Below are 22,146 nucleotides of genomic sequence, written 5' to 3'. Positions count from 1 at the left end.
TTCTGGTGCAATCACATGTGAATAAAAGAAAATAATTGTTTCCAGAATGAGTTTCAACTTGCATTGGACCACAGATGTCTGTGTGAATCAATTCTAGTAGATCCTTGGCTCTTCAGGTTGATTTAGAGGGAAATGAGTCCCTGTGTTGTTTTCCCATCATACAACCCTCATATACACTTGTGGACATTTCCAAGTGAGGCAATCCATGCACCATTTCCTGTTCTTCAAGCAACTGGAGACTTCTCTCATTCAAATGTCCCAATCTCTTATGCCATATCTAAGAGCAATGTGTGACACTAGCTCTTAGTGCAAACTGTGTTGCAAGCACCATTGTCGAAGGAAAACACCTATTATTAGTCATTTGTACTCTTATTACCAAATTGTCAAGTGACCAGCCATAAAAAATATTCACTACATTTCCTCCAAACACCAAGTAATAACAATGTTCCATCATCCGTCCAACACTAAAAAGATTCTCCTCAAGTCCAGGAACAAGCATCACTTCTTGTATATGTTTTCTTCCCAATTTGGTCTCTATCACCAAAGTTCCTTTTCTAGCTACCTGAACAATTTCTCCAGTTCCCATTTTCACTTTGGAAGTCAAATTTCTCTGGATATTGACTAACAACCTCTCATCACTTGTCATGTGATTACTGCAACCATTATCAATATACCAAGAGTTATTAACCTTCACATTGGATTACCTCCACCACCATGGTGATACGACAATTGTTCACCAAGCAATGTTCTCCTTGATGAAGATATGGTGGCTCATGTTGGTGACTTTGGTTTAGCAAGGTTCCTCTTGGAAGCATCAAATAACGACTTCCCAAGTCAAACCATGTCAGTTGTGCTAAAGGGTTCCATAGGCTACATTCCTCCTGGTATGAATTTATTTGGTTATCCTTTTTCTTCCCGTTAACTTATTCGTAGCCAACTTAGTTGTGTCTGTATTAGTATTTAATAAAACAGAAAAACGTAAATGATTCTTTGCCTTGAAAATGAATTATCAGAAAACACTGAAATAAATTTAGAATTCTAAACATTTGACTGACATCCTAATGCGAGTAGTGAATGGCAGAGTATGGCATGGGAGGCCAAGTCTCCACACTAGGAGATGTTTATAGCTTTGGAATACTGTTGCTAGAAATGTTTGCAGGAAAAAGACCTACAGATGACATGTTCAAAGATGGTCTAAGCATTCACCAATTCGCAGCCATGGCAATGCCCGACAATGCCGGTGAAATACTTGACGCTGCATTACTCTTTGAAAGAGAAGAAGCAGATGATAATGATGACAGATGCAGAAATGATGTACATGAAAAACCAATTATAAAATATGTGGACCGCAGCTCTGTCCAAGGAAGAAGCTTGGAGGAATGCTTGGTTATCGTGGTGCGGATAGGACTCTCTTGCTCTGCAATTTCACCAGGAGATCGGATGCTTATGGACGTCGTCGTCAACAAAATGAAGGCAATAAGGGACTCGTATCTGAAAATTCAATAAGAAAAAGCTTTGTAGTACACGAGAAAGGAATAAGTTTGTTCTGTTTATGCTCTCTCTGTTTTGTATGGTACTACTACTAGAGAAAAGCCAGGTGCAGTACATTTGTGTGAAACTGATTAGATGCCCCTAGTCTAGCCATTTTTTTAACTATCGTTTCTCTCTTCGTTCATCGATCATTCTTTTACTTTTACTTTTTGACATGAGTAACCTGGTAGTAGTAAAAGTATTCTACTCTATCTTGCACTTATGTGAAATTCAATTTTTTGTTGAACTAGTTTTGTCTCAATATTTGGAGTTGTAGATAGAAGGAAATTACTTTTGATGTTCTGGGTCCGAAATAGTAACCTTTTTGTATTATTTTCTGTTTATAACCAGAAGGCGCTCGACATATACTACATAATCCTAATTGCAGAAGTGACCACCACCATTTCAGTCTATTTGATTTGCTTCGAATGTCCTAAACTCCTATTTATAATTGGTTCGTAGCTAATGAATTACAGACTGATGAAGTACCCGAAATAAATGAATGGAAATCAATTACAAGAATCTGTATATTCGAACATACAATAATATGATTTAGAGCCTCCAAATCTTAATTTCTACGCAAACAACCCCATTAGCTCTCAAAGAATTGAAATTTCGGAAATCATAGTCTGCTGTATTGGCTTTAATTAGTTCAATACAACGAACAAGCAACAATATTGTCTCTGAATAATTGCGGTTCATTGACAAATTGATCCAAATGTTTTGATGTGGGGGATGTTCCACGTCCTACATCCATTGTCATACTCCGAGGAAATAATATTGCACAATCATCTATTTTATTATGAAAAAGATCCAAAAGTGATTACATGATTCATTGAATCACAGCATAATGGTTTGAATTCTTTGTCCATCCACTCAAAATTTTCTACCACTAACTCAATGAAGCTCTCTCTTTTCTTCTTATTTTTTTTCTCCGGGGATAAGATTTCTTCCTTTATGCACACTGCTATCATTACTTGAATTCTTTGTCCTTCCACTTAAATTTTTTACCACGTTACCTACTTTCTTATTTTGCTTGAATTTTTAATTCATCAACTAAACTTTTCCCAACAATTAAACTTTAGTTGCTCTTGTAAACTTCAAGGGCATCGTAACTGCTCTTCAAATATTTTAATTTATTGCTCTTGTAAAATTCAAGGCATCGTAATTGCTCTTGAAATAGTTTATCTTGCTGGTCCATATGTGTGTTGAAATTATTGTTGCATGACTTAGAATTAAACAAAAAAAACCGCCTTATTAGACACGGCGTCGGTAAGTTTTCTTTCCAATGTATTTGTGTAATCGACAATCGATTTCTTATTTTCACAGCCAAAAAAACAAAAACAAGAAAGAAACTTGGTATCTTATTTGCTCTATGTTTCAGCAAGGATGGAGCATTCAAGTAGTACACAAGTCAGGCTAAACTTTGGTGCCAATAGACTCGGAACTAGTTACACTGGCGATCTAAATTTTATCAGCTTCTTGGCCAATTGTACTAGTCTGGAGGTGTTAGCATTTTACAATAATCAACTTGGAGGTAAATTGCCAGCATCCATATCCAACCCTTCTACCCAGCTTGTATCTCTTACGATGGAGAAAAACTTGATACATGGAAGCATCCCCAGAGGCATTGGGAATCTTGTAAACTTGACCGTTATTCAAATGAATTCTAACTATTTCGTTGGTCATGTCCCTAAAGAAATTGGGAGGCTTCAGAATTTACAAGAACTGTATTTAGATGACAATAAATTTTCCGGGTTCATTTCCAGCCTCCCTTGGTAACTTGACTTCGTTGACAAAGCTCTTCGTGAACGATAATAGTTTTGAGGGAAATATGCCTCCAAGTATAAGAAACCTCCAACACCTACTCATGCTTGACCTTTCTAGTAACAATCTAACAGGCACCATACCTAAAGAGCTTATTGGACTTTTGTCCCTCTCAATTTATTTGCGCATTTCTAACAATCATTTGTCTTGTCTACTACCATCTTAAGTGGGTAATTTGGTAAATCTAGCGGAGCTAGATATATCGGGAAACAACTTATCTGGTGTGATCCCCACGACACTCGGCAATTGTATTATGTTGCAGCTCCTGCACCTTGAAGATAACAAATTTGAAGAAACACTTCCTCACTCTCTTCAAAGTTTGAGAAGTTTGGAATGAATGGATCTCTCAAGCAATAACTTTTCTGGGCAAATTCCTGAATTTATAGGAAAGTTCAAATTTCTCAAGCATCTCAATCTTTCTCATAATAATTTTATGGGTAAAATGCCTGAAGAAGGAATCTTTTCAAATGCAACTGGTCTCTCAATTCTTGGAAATGCTAAGCTATGTGGTGGCAGATCAGAATTACCTTTACTTGCATGCCCCAACATACAGCCTCATTCATCTCCAGGACTACTTGCCCCAAAAGTAGTCGTCCCTGTAGCATGTGCACTTGACTTCATAATTGCTATGTCATGCATTATTGTTGCTCGTTCAATGCTTAAGAAGTCAAGAGGTATACTTGAAAGCTCACATTCTTATAAGGATTGGAAATCAGGTGTCTCTTAGTCATAACTTGTTGAATCAACTAACAGGTTCTCTAGAGAAAATCTGATTGGTTCAGGAAGTATTGGTTCTGTTTACAAAGGAGTACTCCCTAGTGATGGAATTGTAGTTACAGTTAAGGCATTAAATCTTCAACAACAAGGAGCTTCCAAGAGTTTCATTCGTGACTGTGAAGCTTTAAGAAGTGTAAGTCACCATAATCTTCTCAAGATCATAACTGCTTGTTCAAGCATTGACAATCAGCGCAATGACTTCAAAAGTCTAGCTTTCGAGTTCATGGTAAATGGAAGTTTAGACGTGTGGTTGCATGATGAGGAATCTCAAGGCAAGAGGTTGAGCCTTATCCAAAGACTCAATATTGCAATTGATGTTGCTTCTGCATTGGATTACCTCCACCACCATTGCGATACGGCAATTGTTCACTGTGATCTAAAGCCAAGCAATGTTCTCCTTGATGAAGATATGGTGGCTCATGTTGGTGACTTTGGTTTAGCAAGGTTCCTCTTGGAAGCGGCGTACAATCCCTCTCAAAGTCAAACCATGTCAGCTAGGCTAAAGGGTTCCATTGGCTACATTCCTTCGGGTATGCGTTTTTGTGATTCTCAATATTTTTTTCCCCTAATAACTTACTAGTAGCCGAATTAAGTCTCTATTGGTATGGAAGAAAATAGAAAATGACCTCTTTTCCTTGGAAAGAAAAGCATCAGCAAACTCTTAAATAAGATTTGGATTCATAACTGTTATATCCTAATGTCAGTGTTGAACGATAGAGTATGGCATGGGAGGCGAAGTATCCATACTAGGAGATGTTTATAGCTTTGGAATACTGCTGCTAGAAATGTTCATGGGAAAAAGACCTACTGATGGAATGCTTGGAGATGGTATAAGTATTCACAATTTCACAGCCATGGCAATGCCTGATCATCCCACGTACATAGTTGACCCTTCATTGCTCATTGAAGGAGACGATGCAGATGATATTGATGACAGGTACGAAAAGCAGGTACAAGAAAAACCTATTAAAAGTCGTCATAACCGCGGCCTACTCCAAGGAAGAAAATTGGAGGAATGTTTAGTTTCAGTGATGCAGATAGGATTCGCATGCTCTAAAATATCCCCAGGAGAGCGGATGCATATGGATATTGTTGTCAACAAAATGAAGGCAGTTAGAGACTCATTTATGAATTTAAGAAGATGAAGCTAACAATATACGAGATTGGGCTAAGTTTGTTTTCTTAATCTCACTCTTTAGACTCATATATGCCAGAACATAATTTTGCTAAAGATAGGTATATATACCAATGTGTATGACAGTACGTAAAATTGATCTCAGCATTTTATAATTATATTCCAAAATAAGGGAATATTGTTTTGTTCTGTTAACGATTTCTCTGTTTTGTATCGTATTACTGCTAGAGAAGAGCTAGGTCGAGTATAATCTGTGTGAAAGTCATGCGATGCCCCTTGTCTCGCCTAGGTCGAGTATAATCTCTGTTTTTTAGTGTCATTTCTCTCTTCTTTCATCATACTTTACTTTTACTTTTTGAATTGAGATTAGTAGCCTAGGAATAGTAAAAGTATTACGACTAAGGAGATAGCTTGCACTTTGATCTGTGAAATTACTTATGTTGTATGGCTAAAATATTTGTATTTTTGTATTAGTTTCTGTTTAAATCCAACCAGTTTCCACGATATGTGACATAATCCTAATTGCAGCAGAAGGGACTGTTGTAACCCGGCACTATTTCAGTCTATTTTGATTTGCTTGATATATCCTAAATAATATTCCTTCATCTAACTTTCGATATAGTCTATCTGAACTCCTCAGAGTTTTCATTACTAGGGCAAAAGCCATAAGTACAAAGAAAGCCCACAGAAGAGGCAAGCAAGCAGCAAAATAAAAGAAACTAGAAGTAGTGTAATGTGGTACAGATCATAAGATACTGCAACGAAATGCAAAGGCGTCATCCCCTCACACCACCAGTACAAAAGACATTACTAAGGACAGGGTAAGCCATCTTTGTTGAGAATGTGGACCAATGAAGATGGGGGTCTATTGAACCAGGTATTCCAGCACATCTCCATATTCCAAGAAGACACCGAGAACTCCTCAGAGTTCGTCATATATATGCTTATACAGTCAATTCTTTGTCTGAAAAGTTAGCATGAGGTGATTTAGGGAGCAGTGCAATTGCTCTAGCATTATACTAGGATGTAAACTAGATCGTCCCTCCCAAAGTCAAACCAAGTCAACCAGGTTAGAGGGTTCCATAGACTACATTCCTCCACCTATGATTTTCGAGGATTCTCGTATTTCCTTCCTAATAGCTTTTTAGTAGCCAACTTAAGTCTCTAATGTTAAAAACGAAAACAGAAAAAAGATTTTTTTTTTTTTTTTGGTCTAAGAAAAAGGATAACTCCTCTTTGCCCTTAAAAAGAAGCATTCAAAATATTTGATTGTGAGTCTTTGACATCCACATGTGAGTATTGAATGCCAGAGTTTGGCATGGGAGGCTAAATCTCGATCCTAGGAGATGTTTATAGCGTTGGAATACTGTTGCTAGATAGAAATATTCATAGGAAAAGACCTACAGATGCCATGTTTGGAGATGGTATAAGCATTCACAAATTCACAGCCAGGGCGATGCCTGACCATGTTGTGGACATAGCTGACCCTGCATTGCTCATTGAAGGGGGCGATACAGATTCTGATTATGACAGATACCGCAATGACACACGAGGAAGACCAATAACAAGATATCAGGATCACAGCGCAGTCCGGGGAAAAAGATTGGAGGAATGTTTGGTTTCAGTGATGCTGATAGGACTCTCATGCTCTGAAATATATCCCGAGGACAGTGGATGCTTATAGACGTTGTTGTCAACAAAGTGAATGGAATTAGACACTGACGTATATTTAGAAAAAAAAAGAAGCTAGTAACATACAAGATTGTACAAGGTTTGTCACTTACTCTCAATCTATAGCCTCATCTGTAAGCAAGAAATTATTTGAATTAAGGTTATTTATTTTTCAGTGTGTGTAACAACTTGTGAGGTTGAACTCGGCATTCTATAATTATATGGCAGAAAGTTAAGAACGTTTTCTTGCCCTTGTTTGTCTAGGGCAACTCAATGGCAGCTAACGGTCATCATATCATACCTATCCTATGTTTTTTTATATGTTAGATTTAGAAGAGTAGCTTATTAGCAGTAGCAAAAGTATTCATACTCTAGAACTATCTTGCAGATCAATCAGGAAAATAAGTTTTATGTTATTTGAAGCTGAGATGGTTAAACAGCATGGCAGCATGCTATGATTTATCCCATAAGGCTAACTGTATGATGCATATAGACTACACAACAGTTCCGGTTTTCACTTCCTGTTTTCTTGCTCTGCTGCATATGATACCTCCAAAAATGAATATAACACATTTCAGAGCTTTTGATCTTGCTTGGCAAGTCCGAATTAATATATTCTTTCATGCAATGTTCAATTGTCTCTCGTAACACCCAAAGTATTGGTTGCAATGTTGTTCATATGGTTATGCGGTCAATTTTTGTGTTGCAAGTTGTTAATAATGATCAGTTTTGTTAGTCAGGTTGTTTGATCTTTAACCATGAAATTTCGGTCAGTCTTTGTATACTATAAACACAGGTGTTTTCTGTTTCATCTTATTGTTTTGTGGCGTCTACTGCAGTATTGCTTTTCCTTATTACATGTTGCTGTCCTTGTATTCTTGCTGCGTCCGCGCTTAACTGACTTAATTGTTTTTAAAGGACTACTAAGTGAATCAGAGTAGTTGGCGGACGGACTTCTTGTCACTTCTCCAAATCAGCTAGATTGCCTTTCATTTCTTCTTTGTGTAGAGCTAGTAAACTTTTTGAGCTTGTACACTAGGATATTTGGGGACCAAAAATTTAATCTTTTGATGGCTATAAGTATTTGATAACCTTTGTGGATGATTATTCAAGAATCACTTGGTTAAATCTTTTCAGGTATAAGAGTGAAGTCATGAATGTGTTCAAGAATTTTCATAAGCGTGTAACAACTCGTTTTGGTTGTCATATTCACTCTTTAAGAATTGATAATGGCCTGAATATATGTCTAACAACATGTCACAATACTCGAGCAATCATGGAATTTTTCATCAAAATTCAAGAAGAAGAACCTTTGTAGTATACGAGAATAAATTTGTTTTGTAATCTCAATCATCATAGACTCCTTTAAGTTTGTTCTCTTTATGCTTTCTCTGTTTTGTATGGTACTACTAGAGAAGAGTCAGGTGCATTAGAATTTGGGTGGAAGTGATGGGATGCCCTAGTTGCGCCATTTTTTTGAACTCTCATTAATCTCTCTTCGTTCATCATACCGATCATTCCTTTAATTAACCTGTAGTAGTAAAAGTATTCCGACTGAAGAGCTATCTTGCGCTTATGTGAAATTCAATTTTTTGTTGAACGAATTTTGTCTCCGTAATTGGAGTTGTAGATAGAAGAAAATTGCTTTTGATGTTCTGGGTCTGAAATAGTTACCTTTTTTTGCATTATTTTCTGTTTATAACCAAATAGCGCTCGACGATATACGACATAATCCTAATTGCAGTAGTGACTGTCATCATTTCAGTCTATTTCATTTCCTTGGAATGTCCTAATCTCCTATTTATTATTGGTTCGTAGCTAATGAATTACAGACTGATGAAGTGTCTTATAAATTGTAGTAGTTAATGAATTCTGTAAGAGGTCCTTGGTGCCCGAAATAAACTAATGAATATCAATTACAAAAAACTGTATATTCGAACGGACAATAATATGATTTAGAGCTTCCAAATTTTAATTTCTACGCAAACAACCTCATTATCTCTCAAAGAATTAAGATTTAGGAAATCATAGTCTGCTGCATTGGCTTTAATTAGTTCAATACAATGAACAAGCAACAATATTGTCTTTGAATAATTGCGGTTCATTGGCAAATTGATCCAAATGTTTTGATGTAGGGGACGTTCCACGTCCTACTCCCCTACATCCATCGTCATACTCTGAGGAGCAAATATCGCCTAATCGTCTATTTTATTATGAAAAATATCCAAAAATGATTACATGATTCATTGTTTCACCATCTAGAATTAGACAGAATGATTACATGATTCATTGATTCACAGAGTAGCATAATTGTTTGACCACCCACTCAAAATTTTCCACCACTAACTCAATGAAGCTCTCTCTTTTCTTCTTATTTTTTTTTTCCGAGGTTAAGATTTCTTCCATTATGCACACTGCTATGATTGCTTGAATCTTTTTCCTTCCACTCAAATTTTTGGACCAAGTTACGAACTTTCTTATTTTGCTTGAATTTTTAATTCATTAAACTTTTCCCAATAATTATTTAGTTGTTCTTGTAAAAGTCAAGGGTGTGTATGATGGAGCAAGGACTGCCCTAAGAACTTATGAAGGACAAACCAAAAGTTTTTCCATAATGGTAGGGTTACATTAAGGCTCATCTTTAAGTCCTTACCTTTTTGCATTGGTAATGGATGACGCTAATGAATGACTTCTTTTAAGTTAACCTTCGTTCTTCACCAATTAGTTACTTAATATTCTAGAAGTGGAGCACCTTGTGTCTTGGGGCATCTTTGGCTTTACGAGAGAAAGCCCACCGGAGAGAAAAGTCTTTCCCTTCCCGTCCCGAATCATATTCTAGTGCATCCACAGAAGAGGAAATCGCAATGCGTCTTGCTCAGCAAGGCTAAGATTCCATTCGAAGTAAGGTTACATGATTCAATGGTGGACATATTCAAGATGATATTCTTGGTGTATGCTTTTCGTAGAGGATATAGTGTTGATAGATGAAACTTAGAAAGGAGTAGATGTGAAGCTTAACCTTTAGAGAGAAGTGTTGGAATCTAAAGGTCTTTGCATAAGTCGGTCAAAGACAAAGTATATGGAGTGCAAGTTCAATGAAAACGAAGGTTCAAATGAGTTAGGGGTGAGGATTGGAGATCAGGAAGTACCAAAGAGCGACCTCTTTTGCTACCTAGGATCTATCTTGCAAAAGAATGGAGAGTTTGATGGAGACATCAACCATAGAATACAAGCTAGATGGATGAAGTGGAAGAGTGCATCAGGTGTGTTGTGCGACTGTCGTATGCCACCAAAGCTCAAGGAAATTTTTTATAGGATGCCAATAAGGCCAGCAATGCTTTATGGCATGAAATGTTGGCCGGTGAAGCATTAACACGTACATAAAATGAGTGTAGCGGAGATGAGAATGCTTCATTGAATGTGTGGGCACACGAGAAAGGATAGAATTAGGAATGAGGATATCCGAGGTAGAATAAGAGTAGCCGAGATTGAAGGAAATATGAGAGAAAATAGGTTAAGGTGGTTTGGACATGTGAAACGAAGGCCTATAGACGTTCTGGTTGGAAGATGAGATTACGAGACAGAAGTTCAGGGCCGAAGTGTTAGAGGAAGACTAAGGAAGACTTGGAAATAGACTCTAAGAAAAGACTTGGAGTACTTGGATCTAAGGGAAAACATGGCTCAGTGCAGTGGCGTTCTAGGATTCATACAGCCAACCCCACACTTCGTTAGATAAGGCTTTATTGTTGTTGTTGTTTTTGTTCTTGTAAAATTCAAGTCATCGTAACTACTCTTGAAATATTTTAATTCATTGCTCTTGTAAAATTCAAGGCATTGTAACTAGTCTTGAAATTTTTTCTCTTACTGGGCCATCTGTGTGTATTGTTGCATGACTTAGAATTAAACAAAAAAGCCGCCTTAGACACGGCGCCGGTGAGTTTTCTTTCTAATGTATTTGTGTAATAGACAATTGATTTATTATTTTCACAGCCAAAAGAAAAAACAACAAAGAAACTTGGTATCTTATTTGCTCTGTGTTTCAGAAAGGATGGAGCATTCTTCAAGTGGTACTCAAGTTTGGTCGTATAAAAAAAAAAGCAGGTTGGCTAGCTGGCTGGAGATGGCCAGCCGGTTGGCTAGTTTTGGTCCGATGGGGCCCACAAATCCTTCGGCCTAGCATTCGGTTGGAGACGATTTTCGTGTCATTTCGGGCTATTTTTAGCCCTATGACCCTCTGACCGAATCTGTTGGAGATGACCTTAGTACCCGAAATAAATTAATGGAAATCAATTACAAAAATATGTATATTCCAACAGCCAATAATATGATTTAGAGCTTCCAACTTTTAATTTCTACGCAATCAACCTAATTATCTCTCAGAGAATTGAGATCTAGGAAATCATAGTCTGCTGCATTGGCTTTATTTAGTTCAACAAATGAACAAGCAACAATATTGTCTTTGAATAATTGTGGTTCATTGACAAATTGATCCAAATTTTTTGATGTGGGGCACGTTTCACGTCCTACATCCATCGTCATACTTCGATGAGCTAATATTGCCTAACCGTCTATTTTATTATGAAAAAGATCCAAAAGTGACTACATGATTCATTGATTCACCATCTACTAAATAGACAAAATGATTACATGATTCATTGATTCGCATAGTAGCATAATTGTTTGAATTTTTTGTCCATTCACTCAAAATTTTCTACCACCAACCCAATGAAGCTCTCTCTTTTCTTCTTATTTTTTTCCGAGGATAAGATTTCTTCCTCTATGTACACAGCACACTGTATCATTGCTTGAATTCTTTGTCCTTCCACTCAAAATTTTGTACCACGTTACGAACTTTCTTATTTTGCTTGAATTTTTAATTCATCTACTAAATTTTTCCCAACAATTATTTAGGTGTTCTTGTAAAATTCAAGGCATCGTAACTGCTCTTAAAATATTTTAATTCATTGCTCTTGTAAAATTCAAGGCATTGTAACTGCTTTTGAAATATTTAACTTGCTGGGCCCCCTGTGTGTAGAAATTATTGTTGCATGACTTATAATTAAACAAAAAAGCCGCCTTAGACACTGTGTCTGTGAGTTTTCTTTCTAATGTATTTGTGTAATAGACAATCGATTTCTTATCTTCACAGCCAAAAGAAAAAACTAGAAAGAAACTTGGTATCTTATTTGCTCTGTGTTTTCAGAAAGGATGGAGCATTCAAGTAGTACTCAAATTAGGCTGTTTAAACTCTTTTATGGTTTCATTCTTTTGTGCATGGGCGCCGCAGTTCTGGAATCTGCAACACTGCCAAGCAGTGGCACTAGTCTTGGAAATGAAACGGATCGCATGGTGCTGCTCGACTTCAAGAAAAGAATCTCCGAAGATCCTTTTCATATCATGAGGTCATGGAATGATTCCATTCATTTCTGCAGTTGGGCTGGCGTTACATGCAACCGTATCACAAAAAGAGTCTTGACTTTGGAGCTGGAGTCTCAGAAATTGGTAGGCTCCATACCACCTTCCATTGGAAATCTTACTTTTCTTACTGGAATCAATCTGAGAAGGAACAATTTTGATGGTGAACTTCCTCAAGAATTGGGTCGTCTACAAAGCCTGCAACACCTCAACCTGTCTGTCAATTCCTTCAGCGGGAAAATTCCAACTAATATATCTCACTGTACACAACTGAGAGTGCTCGAGCTTTACTCCAATAAGCTTATTGGGCCAATTCCGGACCAACTCAGTTCGTTGTTGGATTTAAATATTCTATTGTTTGATAAAAACAATCTCACTGGAACTATTCCAAGTTGGATAGGAAACTTTTCTTCTCTGTGTAGTCTTTACATTGGCGGAAACAACTTTCAGGGAAGCATACCTAAAGAGCTCGGGCGTCTAACAGGCTTGCAAGCATTCTCAGTAGCGGTAAATAATCTATCTGGTATGGTTCCTTCTTCAATCTATAATATTTCTTCCATATCCATTTTCGGTGTCAGTCAGAACCAGCTTCGCGGAGAGCTACCGCCAAATGTTGGCTTTATTCTTCCTAATCTTGAACAATTTCATGCTGGTGGCAACAAATTCACAGGAAATATTCCTGCATCGTTCTCAAATGCTTCTAGACTTCGTTATCTCAATTTGCCTGAAAATGATCTCACTGGAACAGTTCCTGGTGAAAGCCTTGGAAGATTGCGAAGCTTAGTTGGACTAAACTTTGGTGCCAATAGACTTGGAACTGGGAAAAGTGGGGACCTGAATTTTATCAGCTTCTTGGCCAATTGTACAAGTCTGGAGGGGTTGGCTCTTTACGATAACCAATTCAGAGATGAATTGCCAAGCTCCATATCCAACCTTTCAACCCAACTAACGTCTTTTACAATGGAGAAAAACTTGATATATGGAAGCATCGACAGAGGCATCGGCAATCTTGTAAACTTGACCCTTTTTGGAGTAAGTTATAACTTTCTCATCGGTAAGATCCCTGAAGAAATTGGGAGGCTTCAGAAGTTGGGGGAACTATATTTGAATGACAACAAGTTTTATGGACCAATTCCATCCTCCCTAGGTAACTTGACTTCGTTGACAGAGCTCTACGTCAGCGGCAATAGGTTTGAGGGAAGCATTCCTCCAACTCTTGCAAACTGCCAACGTCTACTAGCGCTTGACCTGTCTCGAAACAATCTAACAGGCCCCATACCTCAAGAGGTCATTGGGATTTCATCTCTTTCAATTTATTTGCTCCTGTCTAACAATTACTTGACTGGTTCACTACCAGCTAAAGTGAGTGATTTGGCAAACGTAGTGGAGCTAGATGTGTCCGGAAACAACTTATCGGGTGAAATCCCCACGACACTTGGCAATTGTATTATGTTGGAGCGTTTGTACTTGGAAAATAACAAATTTGAAGGAACAATTCCTCAATCTCTTAAAAGTTTAAGAAGCTTGGAAGAGATGGATATTTCGAGCAATAATTTTTCTGGGCAGATTCCTGAATTTATGGGCAAGTTAAGTTTTCTCAAGAACCTCAATGTTGCTAATAATAATTTCCAGGGTGAATTGCCTAAAGAAGGGATCTTTCTAAATGCAAGTGGTCTCTCAATTCTTCGAAATGGTAGGCTTTGTGGTGGCATCCCACGATTAAGTCTACCTCCATGCTCCAACATAAAGGCTCATTCATCTAGAGGACTACTTGTCCCGAAAGTAGTAATCCCTGCAGCTTGTGCACTTGCATCCATAATTGCTCTGTCATGCTTCATTATTACTTGTTCAATGTCTAATAAGCCAAGAGGTACACCTGTAAGCTCACGTTCTTATAAGGATTGGAAATCAGGTGTCTCTTACAAAGAACTTGTTGAATCAACTAACAGGTTCTCTAGAGAAAATCTAATTGGTTCAGGAAGTTTTGGTTCTGTCTACAAAGGAGTGCTCCCTAGTGATGGAATTGTAGTTGCAGTTAAGGTATTAAACCTTCAACAACAAGGAGCTTCCAATAGTTTCATTCGTGAATGTGAAGCTTTAAGAAGTGTAAGGCACCGTAATCTTCTCAAGATCATAACTATTTGTTCAAGCATTGACAATCAGGGCAATGACTTCAAAAGTTTAGTATATGAGTACAGTGTAAATGGAAGTCTAGATGTGTGGCTGCATCCAACAGATGATGAGCAGTCTCAGAGGAAGAGATTGAGCCTTGTACAAAGACTCAATATTGCAATTGATATTGGTTCAGCTTTAGAATATCTCCACCACCATTGTGAAACGTCGATTGTTCATTGTGACCTAAAGCCAAGCAATGTTCTTCTGGATGAAGATATGGTGGCTCATATTGGTGACTTTGGTCTAGCAAAGTTCCTCTTGGAAGCGAAGGATAATCCCTCTCAAAGTCAAACCATGTCAACTGGGCTAAAGGGTACCATTGGCTACATTCCTCCAGGTATGCGTTTTTGTGATTCTCAATTTTTTTTTTTCTCCTAATAACTTATTAGTAGCCAACTTAAGTCTCTATGTGTATGAAAGAAAATAGAAAAAGATCTCTTTTCTTTGGAAAAAAGCATCAGCGAACTCTTAAATAAGATTTGGATTCATAACAATTTGATTATGACATCCTAATGCGAGTATTGAATGACAGAGTATGGCATGGGAGGCGAAGTATCCATTCTAGGAGATGTTTATAGCTTTGGAATATTGTTGCTAGAAATGTTCACGGGAAAAAGACCTACAGATGGAATGCTTGGAGAAGGTAAAAATATTCACAATTTCACAGCCATAGCAATTCCTGATCATGTCATGGATATAGTTGACCCTTCATTGCTGATTGAAGGAGAAGATGCAGATGCTCATGATGACAGATACAGAAATGAGTTACAAGAAAACCCTATTACAAATCGTCATGACCGTGGCCTAGTCCAAGGAAGAAAATTGGATGAATGTTTGGTTTCAGCGATGCAGATAGGACTCGTGTGCTCTGCAATATCCCCTGGAGAGCGGATGCATATGGATGTTGTTGTCAACAAAATGAAGGCAATTAGGGACTCATTTATGAATTTATGAAGATGAAGCTAGCAGTATACAATATTGGGCTAAGTTTGTTTTCTTAGTCTCACTCTCCGCTCTTATAATGCCTAACATAATTTGCCAAAGATAGTTCATGTACCCATGTGTATGACAATATGTAAAGTTGATCCCAGCATTTTATAATTATATTCCAGAATAAGGGAAAATTGTTTTGTTCTGTTAACGATTTCTCTGTTTTGTATCGTATTACTGCTAGAGAAGAGCCAGGTCGAGTATAATCTGTGTGAAAGTCATGTGATGTCGCCTTTTTTTACTGTCGTTCTCTCTTCGACATCATACTGATCATACTTTTACTTTTGGAATTGAGACGTGTAGTAAAAGTATCCAACTAAAGAGCTAGCTTGCACTTTGATCAGAAAAAATTATTATTAAATTTTTCTGCTGAAATTACTTTTGATGTTCTATGGCTGAAATATTTACATTTTTTGTATTAGTTTCTGTTTAAATCCAACGACGATATATGACATAATCCTAATTGCAGCTGAAGGGACTGTTGTAATCCTGCACAATTTCAGTCTATTTTTATTTGCTTGATATATCCTAAATAATATTTCTTCTTCTAACTTTCAATATAGTCCATCTGAACTCAGAGTTTGTCATATGTTCATATAGTCAATTCCTTGTCTTAAAAGTAAGAGGTGATTTAGGGAGCAGTGCACTTGCTCAAGCATTACTAAGGATGTAAATTTGAAACGAATAACTTGTACATGATCACTTTTATACACAGAAATATTGCAGTAGACCACAAGAACTTACATGTAATCTCATTATAAAAATCTATGTATCGATTTCTATGCAAAAAACCTCATAATTTCTCAAAAAATTGAGATTGTGGAAACAGCAATTCATTTTGAACATGGCTGATAGCCCTTCTCCCTTTTTTTACTCCACTGAGCAAGCAATTAGGCTTGTGCTCGTTAACATCAAGGATTTGCAGTCTCTGGTCGAAGCAAGAACATCTCCAGCTTGTTGAATGACAAGAATAAAAACAGTCATCAGCACAATTTGGAAGCGTTAGATAGTCCCTCCAAGTCAAACCATGTCAACTGGGCTAAAGGGTTATGTAGACTACATTCCTCCACGTATGATTTTCTAGGATTCTCATTTTTGCCTTCGTAATAGCTTATTAGTAGCCAACTCAAGTCTCTAATGTTAAAATGGAAAACAGAAAAAAAGAGAACTCCTCTTTGCCCTTAAAAAGAAGCATTCAAAATATTTGATTGTGACATCATAATGTCAGTATTGAATGCCAGAGTTTGGCATGGTAGGCCAAATCTCGGTACTAGGAGATGTTTATATCATTGGAATACTGTTGCCAGCTAGAAAGTTCATAGGAAAAAGACCTGCAGATTCCACGTTTGGAGATCGTATAAGCATTCACAAATTCACAGCCAGGACGATGTCTGACCATGTTGTGGACATAGCTGATCCTGCATTGCTCTATGAAGGGGGCGATACAGATTATGATGACAGATATCGCAATGACACACAAGGAAGACCAGTAACAAGATATCAGGATCACAGCCCAGTCCAGGGAAAAAGATTGGAGGAATGTTTGGTTTCAATGATGCAGATGGGACTCTCATGCTCGGAAACATCCCGCACACATTGAATGCTTGTGGACGTTGTTGTCAACAAAGCGAATGGAATTAGACGCTCATATGTAGTTGCCGAAAAGCACATAAAAGGAAACAATTGTTAGACGAAGTCAAGCTCAAGTTGTTCTTGTTAACCCAAGTATTGGAAGAATGACAGAAGGCCAAGCTGTACAGACAGCACAGCAAGCATTTGCTGACTCATGAACAGCAGGGAAAGGAATGTGCATGTGCATGTGTGCTGTCCGAAGTCTTCCCATGCGTTCTTGGTTACTGTTAAAGCTTTTTCCCATGTGTGATGTCAGAAGACAGCAGATAGTGCTGCTGCATGTGTGTGTGCTGTTACCTAGTAATTTAATGTGTAAAGGTGTATAGATGGTGCTGCGGCATGTGTGTGCATGCGGTCACTTACAGTTTAATCTGTAAAGTTGTTGTTGTGGTGTATATATGTCAACTTAAGTCTCTATGTGTATGAAAGAAAATAGAAAAAGATCTCTTTTCTTTGGAAAAAAGCATCAGCGAACTCTTAAATAAGATTTGGATTCATAACAATTTGATTATGATATCCTAATGCGAGTATTGAATGACAGAGTATGGCATGGGAGGTGAAGTATCCATTCTAGGAGATGTTTATAGCTTTGGAATATTGTTGCTAGAAATGTTCACGGGAAAAAGACCTACAGATGGAATGCTTGGAGAAGGTAAAAGTATTCACAATTTCACAGCCATGGCAATTCCTGATCATGTCATGGATATAGTTGACCCTTCATTGCTGATTGAAGGAGAAGATGCAGATGCTCATGATGACAGATACGAAAATGAGGTACAAGAAAACCCTATTACAAATCGTCATGACCGTGGCCTAGTCCAAGGAAGAAAATTGGATGAATGTTTGGTTTCAGTGATGCAGATAGGACTCGTGTGCTCTGCAATATCCCCTGGAGAGCGGATGCATATGGATGTTGTTGTCAACAAAATGAAGGCAATTAGAGACTCATTTATGAATTTATGAAGATGAAGCTAGCAGTATACAATATTGGGCTAAGTTTGTTTTCTTAGTCTCACTCTCGGCTCTTATAATGCCTAACATAATTGGCCAAAGATAGTTCATGTGCCAATGTGTATGACAACATGTGAAGTTGATCCCAGCATTTTATAATTATTTTCCAGAATAAGGGAAAATTGTTTTGTTCTGTTAACGATTTCTCTGTTTTGTATCGTATTACTGCTAGAGAAGAGCCAGGTCGAGTATAATCTGTGTGAAAGTCATGTGATGCCCCTTGTCTCGCCTTTTTTTAGTGTCGTTCTCTCTTCATCATCATACTGATCGTACTTTTACTTTTGGAATTGAGAGGAGTAGTAAAAGTATCCAACTAAAGAGCTAGCTTGCACTTTGATCAGAAAAATTTATTATTAACTTTTTCTGCTGAAATTACTTTTGATGTTCTATGGCTGAAATATTTACATTTTTTGTGTTAGTTTCTGTTTAAATCCAACGACGATATATGACATAATCCTAATTGCAGCAGAAGGGAATGTTGTAATCCTGCACTATTTCAGTCTATTTTTATTTGCTTGATATATCCTAAATAATATTTCTTCTTCTAACTTTCAATATAGTCCATCTGAACTCAGAGTTTGTCATATGTTCATATAGTCAATTCCTTGTCTTAAAAGTAAGAGGTGATTAGGGAGCAGTGCACTTGCTCTAGCATTACTAGGATGTAAATTTGAAACGAATAACTTGTACATGATCACTTTTATACACAGAAATATTGCGGTAGACCACAAGAACTTAGATGTAATCTCATTATAAAAATCTAAATATTCGATTTCTACGCAAAAAACCTCATAATTTCTCAAAAAATTGAGATTGTGGAAACAGCAATTCATTTTGAACATGGCTGATAGCCCTTCTCCCTTTTTTTATTCCACTGAGCAAGCAATTAGGCTCGTGCTCGTTAACATCAAGGATTTGCAGTCTCTCGTCGAAGCAAGAACATCTCCCGCTTGTTGAATGACAAGAATAAAAACAGTCATCAGCACAATTTGGAAGCGTTAGATAGTCCCTCCCAAAGTCAAACCATGTCAACCGGGCTAAAGGGTTATGCAGACTACATTCCTCCACGTATGATTTTCTAGGATTCTCATTTTTCCTTCGTAATAGCTTATTAGTAGCCAACTCAAGTCTCTAATGTTAAAATGGAAAAGAGAAAAAATGAAAACTCCTCTTTGCCCTTAAAAAGAAGCATTCAAAATATTTGATTGTGACATCATAATGTGAGTATTGAATGCCAGAGTTTGGCATGGCAGGCCAAATCTCGGTACTAGGAGATGTTTATATCATTGGAATACAGTTGCTAGCTAGAAAAGTTCCTAGGAAAAAGACCTGCAGATTCCACGTTTGGAGATGGTATAAGCATTCACAAATTCACAGCCAGGACGATGTCTGACCATGTTGTGGACATAGCTGATCCTGCATTGCTCTGTGAAGGGGGCAATACAGATTATGATGACAGATAACAAGATATCAGGATCACAGCCCAGTCCAGGGAAAAAGATTGGAGGAATGTTTGGTTTCAATGACGCAGATGGGACTCTCATGCTCGGAAACATCCCCAAGGACAGTGAATGCTTGTGGACGTTGTTGTCAACAAAGTGAATGGAATTAGACGCTCATATGTAGTTGCAGAAAAGCACATAAAAAGAGAAGGAAACAATTGCAAAGATATAAGAAAATCATTAATATGGCTAGGACAGACTAGATGTTTTAGCTGTTAGAATCTGTAGAAGTTTAGCAGTATTGCAGCAATTCAAATCAGAGAAGGAAGAACTTAGAGAGAAGGAAATTGATGAGATAGAAGGATTGTGATCAAAATCCCAGAGAGAGCCAACGTGCTCTTCTGCGTGTGCCTTTTCATTCATTCGAAAGAATACAAAAATAGCCGTTGGTGAAGGAGAGGATCTAGGAGAACCTATGAGCTCATCTCACCCTTGATTACAAAACCTTATGAGATCCTGCCACTTGCTCACATCTGAGCCTAGCACATTTAGAGCTAATCTCAACCATTGATTCCTAACAACTTAGTTTCACAAAGACTAACAGCTTGATAAAATAAAAAAAATGACAGTTTAGACCTTAATCAACCAACATTAGCTTCCTGCATTGGCTTCAGTTCAATGTTAAAGTAAAAGATTGAGCCTTACTCAAAGACTCAATATTGCAATTGATGTTGTTTCTACATTAGAATATCGCCACTACCATTGTTAAACGTCATTTGTTCATTGTGATCTAAACCCATGTTGGTGACTTCGGTTTAGCAAGGTTCCTGCTGTTGGAAGCATCAAATGATCGCTCCGGAAGCAAACCATGTCAGCTGGGTTAAGGGATTCCAAAGGCTACTGATGGTAGTTCTATTGTGTTTAAATTCCTTCGCGTGTTCGTTCTTTTATGCACGAGCACGCATCTGGAATCGGCAAGAATACCCAGCAGTAATACTGTTGCTAGACATATTCACAGGAAAAAGAATGATAGCATTCAAAGGGCAAAGCTATAAGCTGAATTGGCCCATTTGGGGAGGTCCAGTTCTGTCCACTATTGCAAATTTAATTTCTACTCCTAAAGCTAGGCCTAACATAAGCTTTAGTTGCTCTTCAGCATCTGATTTTTTGTTGAAGAATGATCCCATTTTTATCATTTTTTTTCATCCTACAATGTACATAATGATCAAAATCGTTTATCTTTACGTTGCCTTTTAAGGATCAGCTTTTAAAAAATCAACTAAATTTGTAATTGTTTAGTCATCTACACTTTTTTGATAAATACCAAAAAAAAAAAAAATGTTATTAAGATATATACTAAACTTTCGAATGTAGTGGCCTGGCAGTTTGATTGGAAATTTAAGCTGTGGGTCTCACTATTCAGTAGATGTTTTCTAGTCATACATATTTTGGGTCTGAATACAATAAATGGTTGGGGTTTCAACAAAATCTATCTGTTCCGCATGGTACAAGGGAGGGAAGAGACAGACATAGTACAAATAAATATATCTTGTGTGACAGTCATGTGATGCCCACTTGTCTTGCCATTTTATTATTGTACTGTCATTTCCCTCTTTGTTTTGTTCATCATCATATTCCTACCCATCATTATTTTTAAAACTAAAAAACATTAAAATAAAATAAAAAGAGAGAGACGAGTAACTCCAACCTATGCTTGGATGTGTAACCCTCATCTCCATATCATTAGTTGCGTGATGAGTGATATAAAGATTAAGAGTAGACAAAAAAATCATTGAATTGAAAATCGAACTAAATCGATATTAAAAAAATAGAGTTGACAAAAACCGGTCAAACACGAACTAAGCTAAGTTGATAAGTTTAATTGTGTCTCTTTAAAATGCATAGGATGTCTTAATAGAGAAATTTGAGAAAAGTCGCTTCTCCTGTAGAGCATTTTAGCTATTTTTACTATGTATATAAACCCTTGTTTGATGAGTGATCTAGACCTAAATAAACTTTGTTAAACTGCATATTCGATGTGTGATAGAGACATAAATACACTTTGTTAAACCGCATATCCTTTCCCTTAGGAGGCTTCATGTGTTAATTGATACAGTATTACATGATGAGTGACATGGAAATATATATTCTGTCTTAGGAGGCTCCATACAATGTTCGTTTTGAAATAAATGGATATATATAGTAGATGTGACACAGCCCACATGAAATCTTTGTACTTTTGGGGAGCCAAGGAAGCAAATCATACAACTACAAGGAACGCTCCATGGAGGAGCTTCTTCTTGAAAACTTTAGTTCCAAATCTTATAGCTGTGAATTGTAGATGTCTCATCCATGGATGACAAAGTCCGAAATCTAAGGCCTTTTTACCTCTTTAAATTTCTTTCCCACCATACGATCTTAAGATTCTTTTTCTTGGGTTTTGGTGTTGATTTGAGCCTGTCGCACCCGCTCTTCGTGGGGATTCTCTCCATGCAGCCAGTGTAATGTCATGGCTACAGCTTAGGGTTAGCCATTGAATAA

General features: G+C 37.3%; 3 protein-coding genes across 3 annotated transcripts; all 3 read left to right on the top strand.

The window, feature by feature from the left end:
* Positions 1-1,074: 1,074 nt before the first annotated feature.
* Positions 1,075-1,627, top strand: LOC103933644 (putative receptor-like protein kinase At3g47110). The gene has a single exon (XM_009343337.2). The coding sequence runs from the start codon at positions 1,075-1,077 to the stop codon at positions 1,504-1,506; it is 432 nt and encodes a 143-aa protein (XP_009341612.2). The 3' UTR covers positions 1,507-1,627.
* A 1,292-nt stretch (positions 1,628-2,919) lies between these two features.
* Positions 2,920-6,953, top strand: LOC103963584 (probable LRR receptor-like serine/threonine-protein kinase At3g47570). The gene is made up of 4 exons (XM_048567550.1): positions 2,920-3,308; positions 4,111-4,664; positions 4,852-5,071; positions 6,662-6,953. The coding sequence occupies exons 1-4, from the start codon at positions 2,920-2,922 to the stop codon at positions 6,951-6,953; spliced, it is 1,455 nt and encodes a 484-aa protein (XP_048423507.1).
* Positions 6,954-12,102: 5,149 nt separating this feature from the next.
* On the top strand, positions 12,103-15,667 carry LOC103963583 (probable LRR receptor-like serine/threonine-protein kinase At3g47570). The gene is made up of 2 exons (XM_048567683.1): positions 12,103-14,867; positions 15,063-15,667. The coding sequence occupies exons 1-2, from the start codon at positions 12,149-12,151 to the stop codon at positions 15,482-15,484; spliced, it is 3,141 nt and encodes a 1,046-aa protein (XP_048423640.1). The 5' UTR covers positions 12,103-12,148; the 3' UTR covers positions 15,485-15,667.
* The last annotated feature ends 6,479 nt before the right edge of the window (positions 15,668-22,146 follow it).

This window comes from the organism of the source record quoted next, unplaced genomic scaffold, assembly GCF_019419815.1.
Source record: "Pyrus x bretschneideri cultivar Hongxiangsu unplaced genomic scaffold, Pyrus_bretschneideri_v1 Contig45, whole genome shotgun sequence".
Taxonomy (NCBI): domain Eukaryota; kingdom Viridiplantae; phylum Streptophyta; class Magnoliopsida; order Rosales; family Rosaceae; genus Pyrus; species Pyrus x bretschneideri.
Note: the sequence above shows the minus strand (reverse complement) of the source record. Positions and strands in the feature narration are given on the sequence as shown.

What these genes read in the sequence shown, in the direction of transcription:
- LOC103933644 (XM_009343337.2), top strand. Translation starts at nt 1,075, where the DNA reads ATGGCAGAGTATGGCATGGGAGGCCAAGTCTCCACACTAGGAGATGTT.
- LOC103963584 (XM_048567550.1), top strand. Translation starts at nt 2,920, where the DNA reads ATGGAGCATTCAAGTAGTACACAAGTCAGGCTAAACTTTGGTGCCAAT. An exon ending in TTCATTTCCAGCCTCCCTTG is followed by an intron (nt 3,309 to 4,110) that starts GTAACTTGACTT and finishes ATCAACTAACAG; the next exon opens with GTTCTCTAGAGAAAATCTGA. An exon ending in CATTGGCTACATTCCTTCGG is followed by an intron (nt 4,665 to 4,851) that starts GTATGCGTTTTT and finishes GTTGAACGATAG; the next exon opens with AGTATGGCATGGGAGGCGAA.
- LOC103963583 (XM_048567683.1), top strand. Translation starts at nt 12,149, where the DNA reads ATGGAGCATTCAAGTAGTACTCAAATTAGGCTGTTTAAACTCTTTTAT. An exon ending in CATTGGCTACATTCCTCCAG is followed by an intron (nt 14,868 to 15,062) that starts GTATGCGTTTTT and finishes ATTGAATGACAG; the next exon opens with AGTATGGCATGGGAGGCGAA.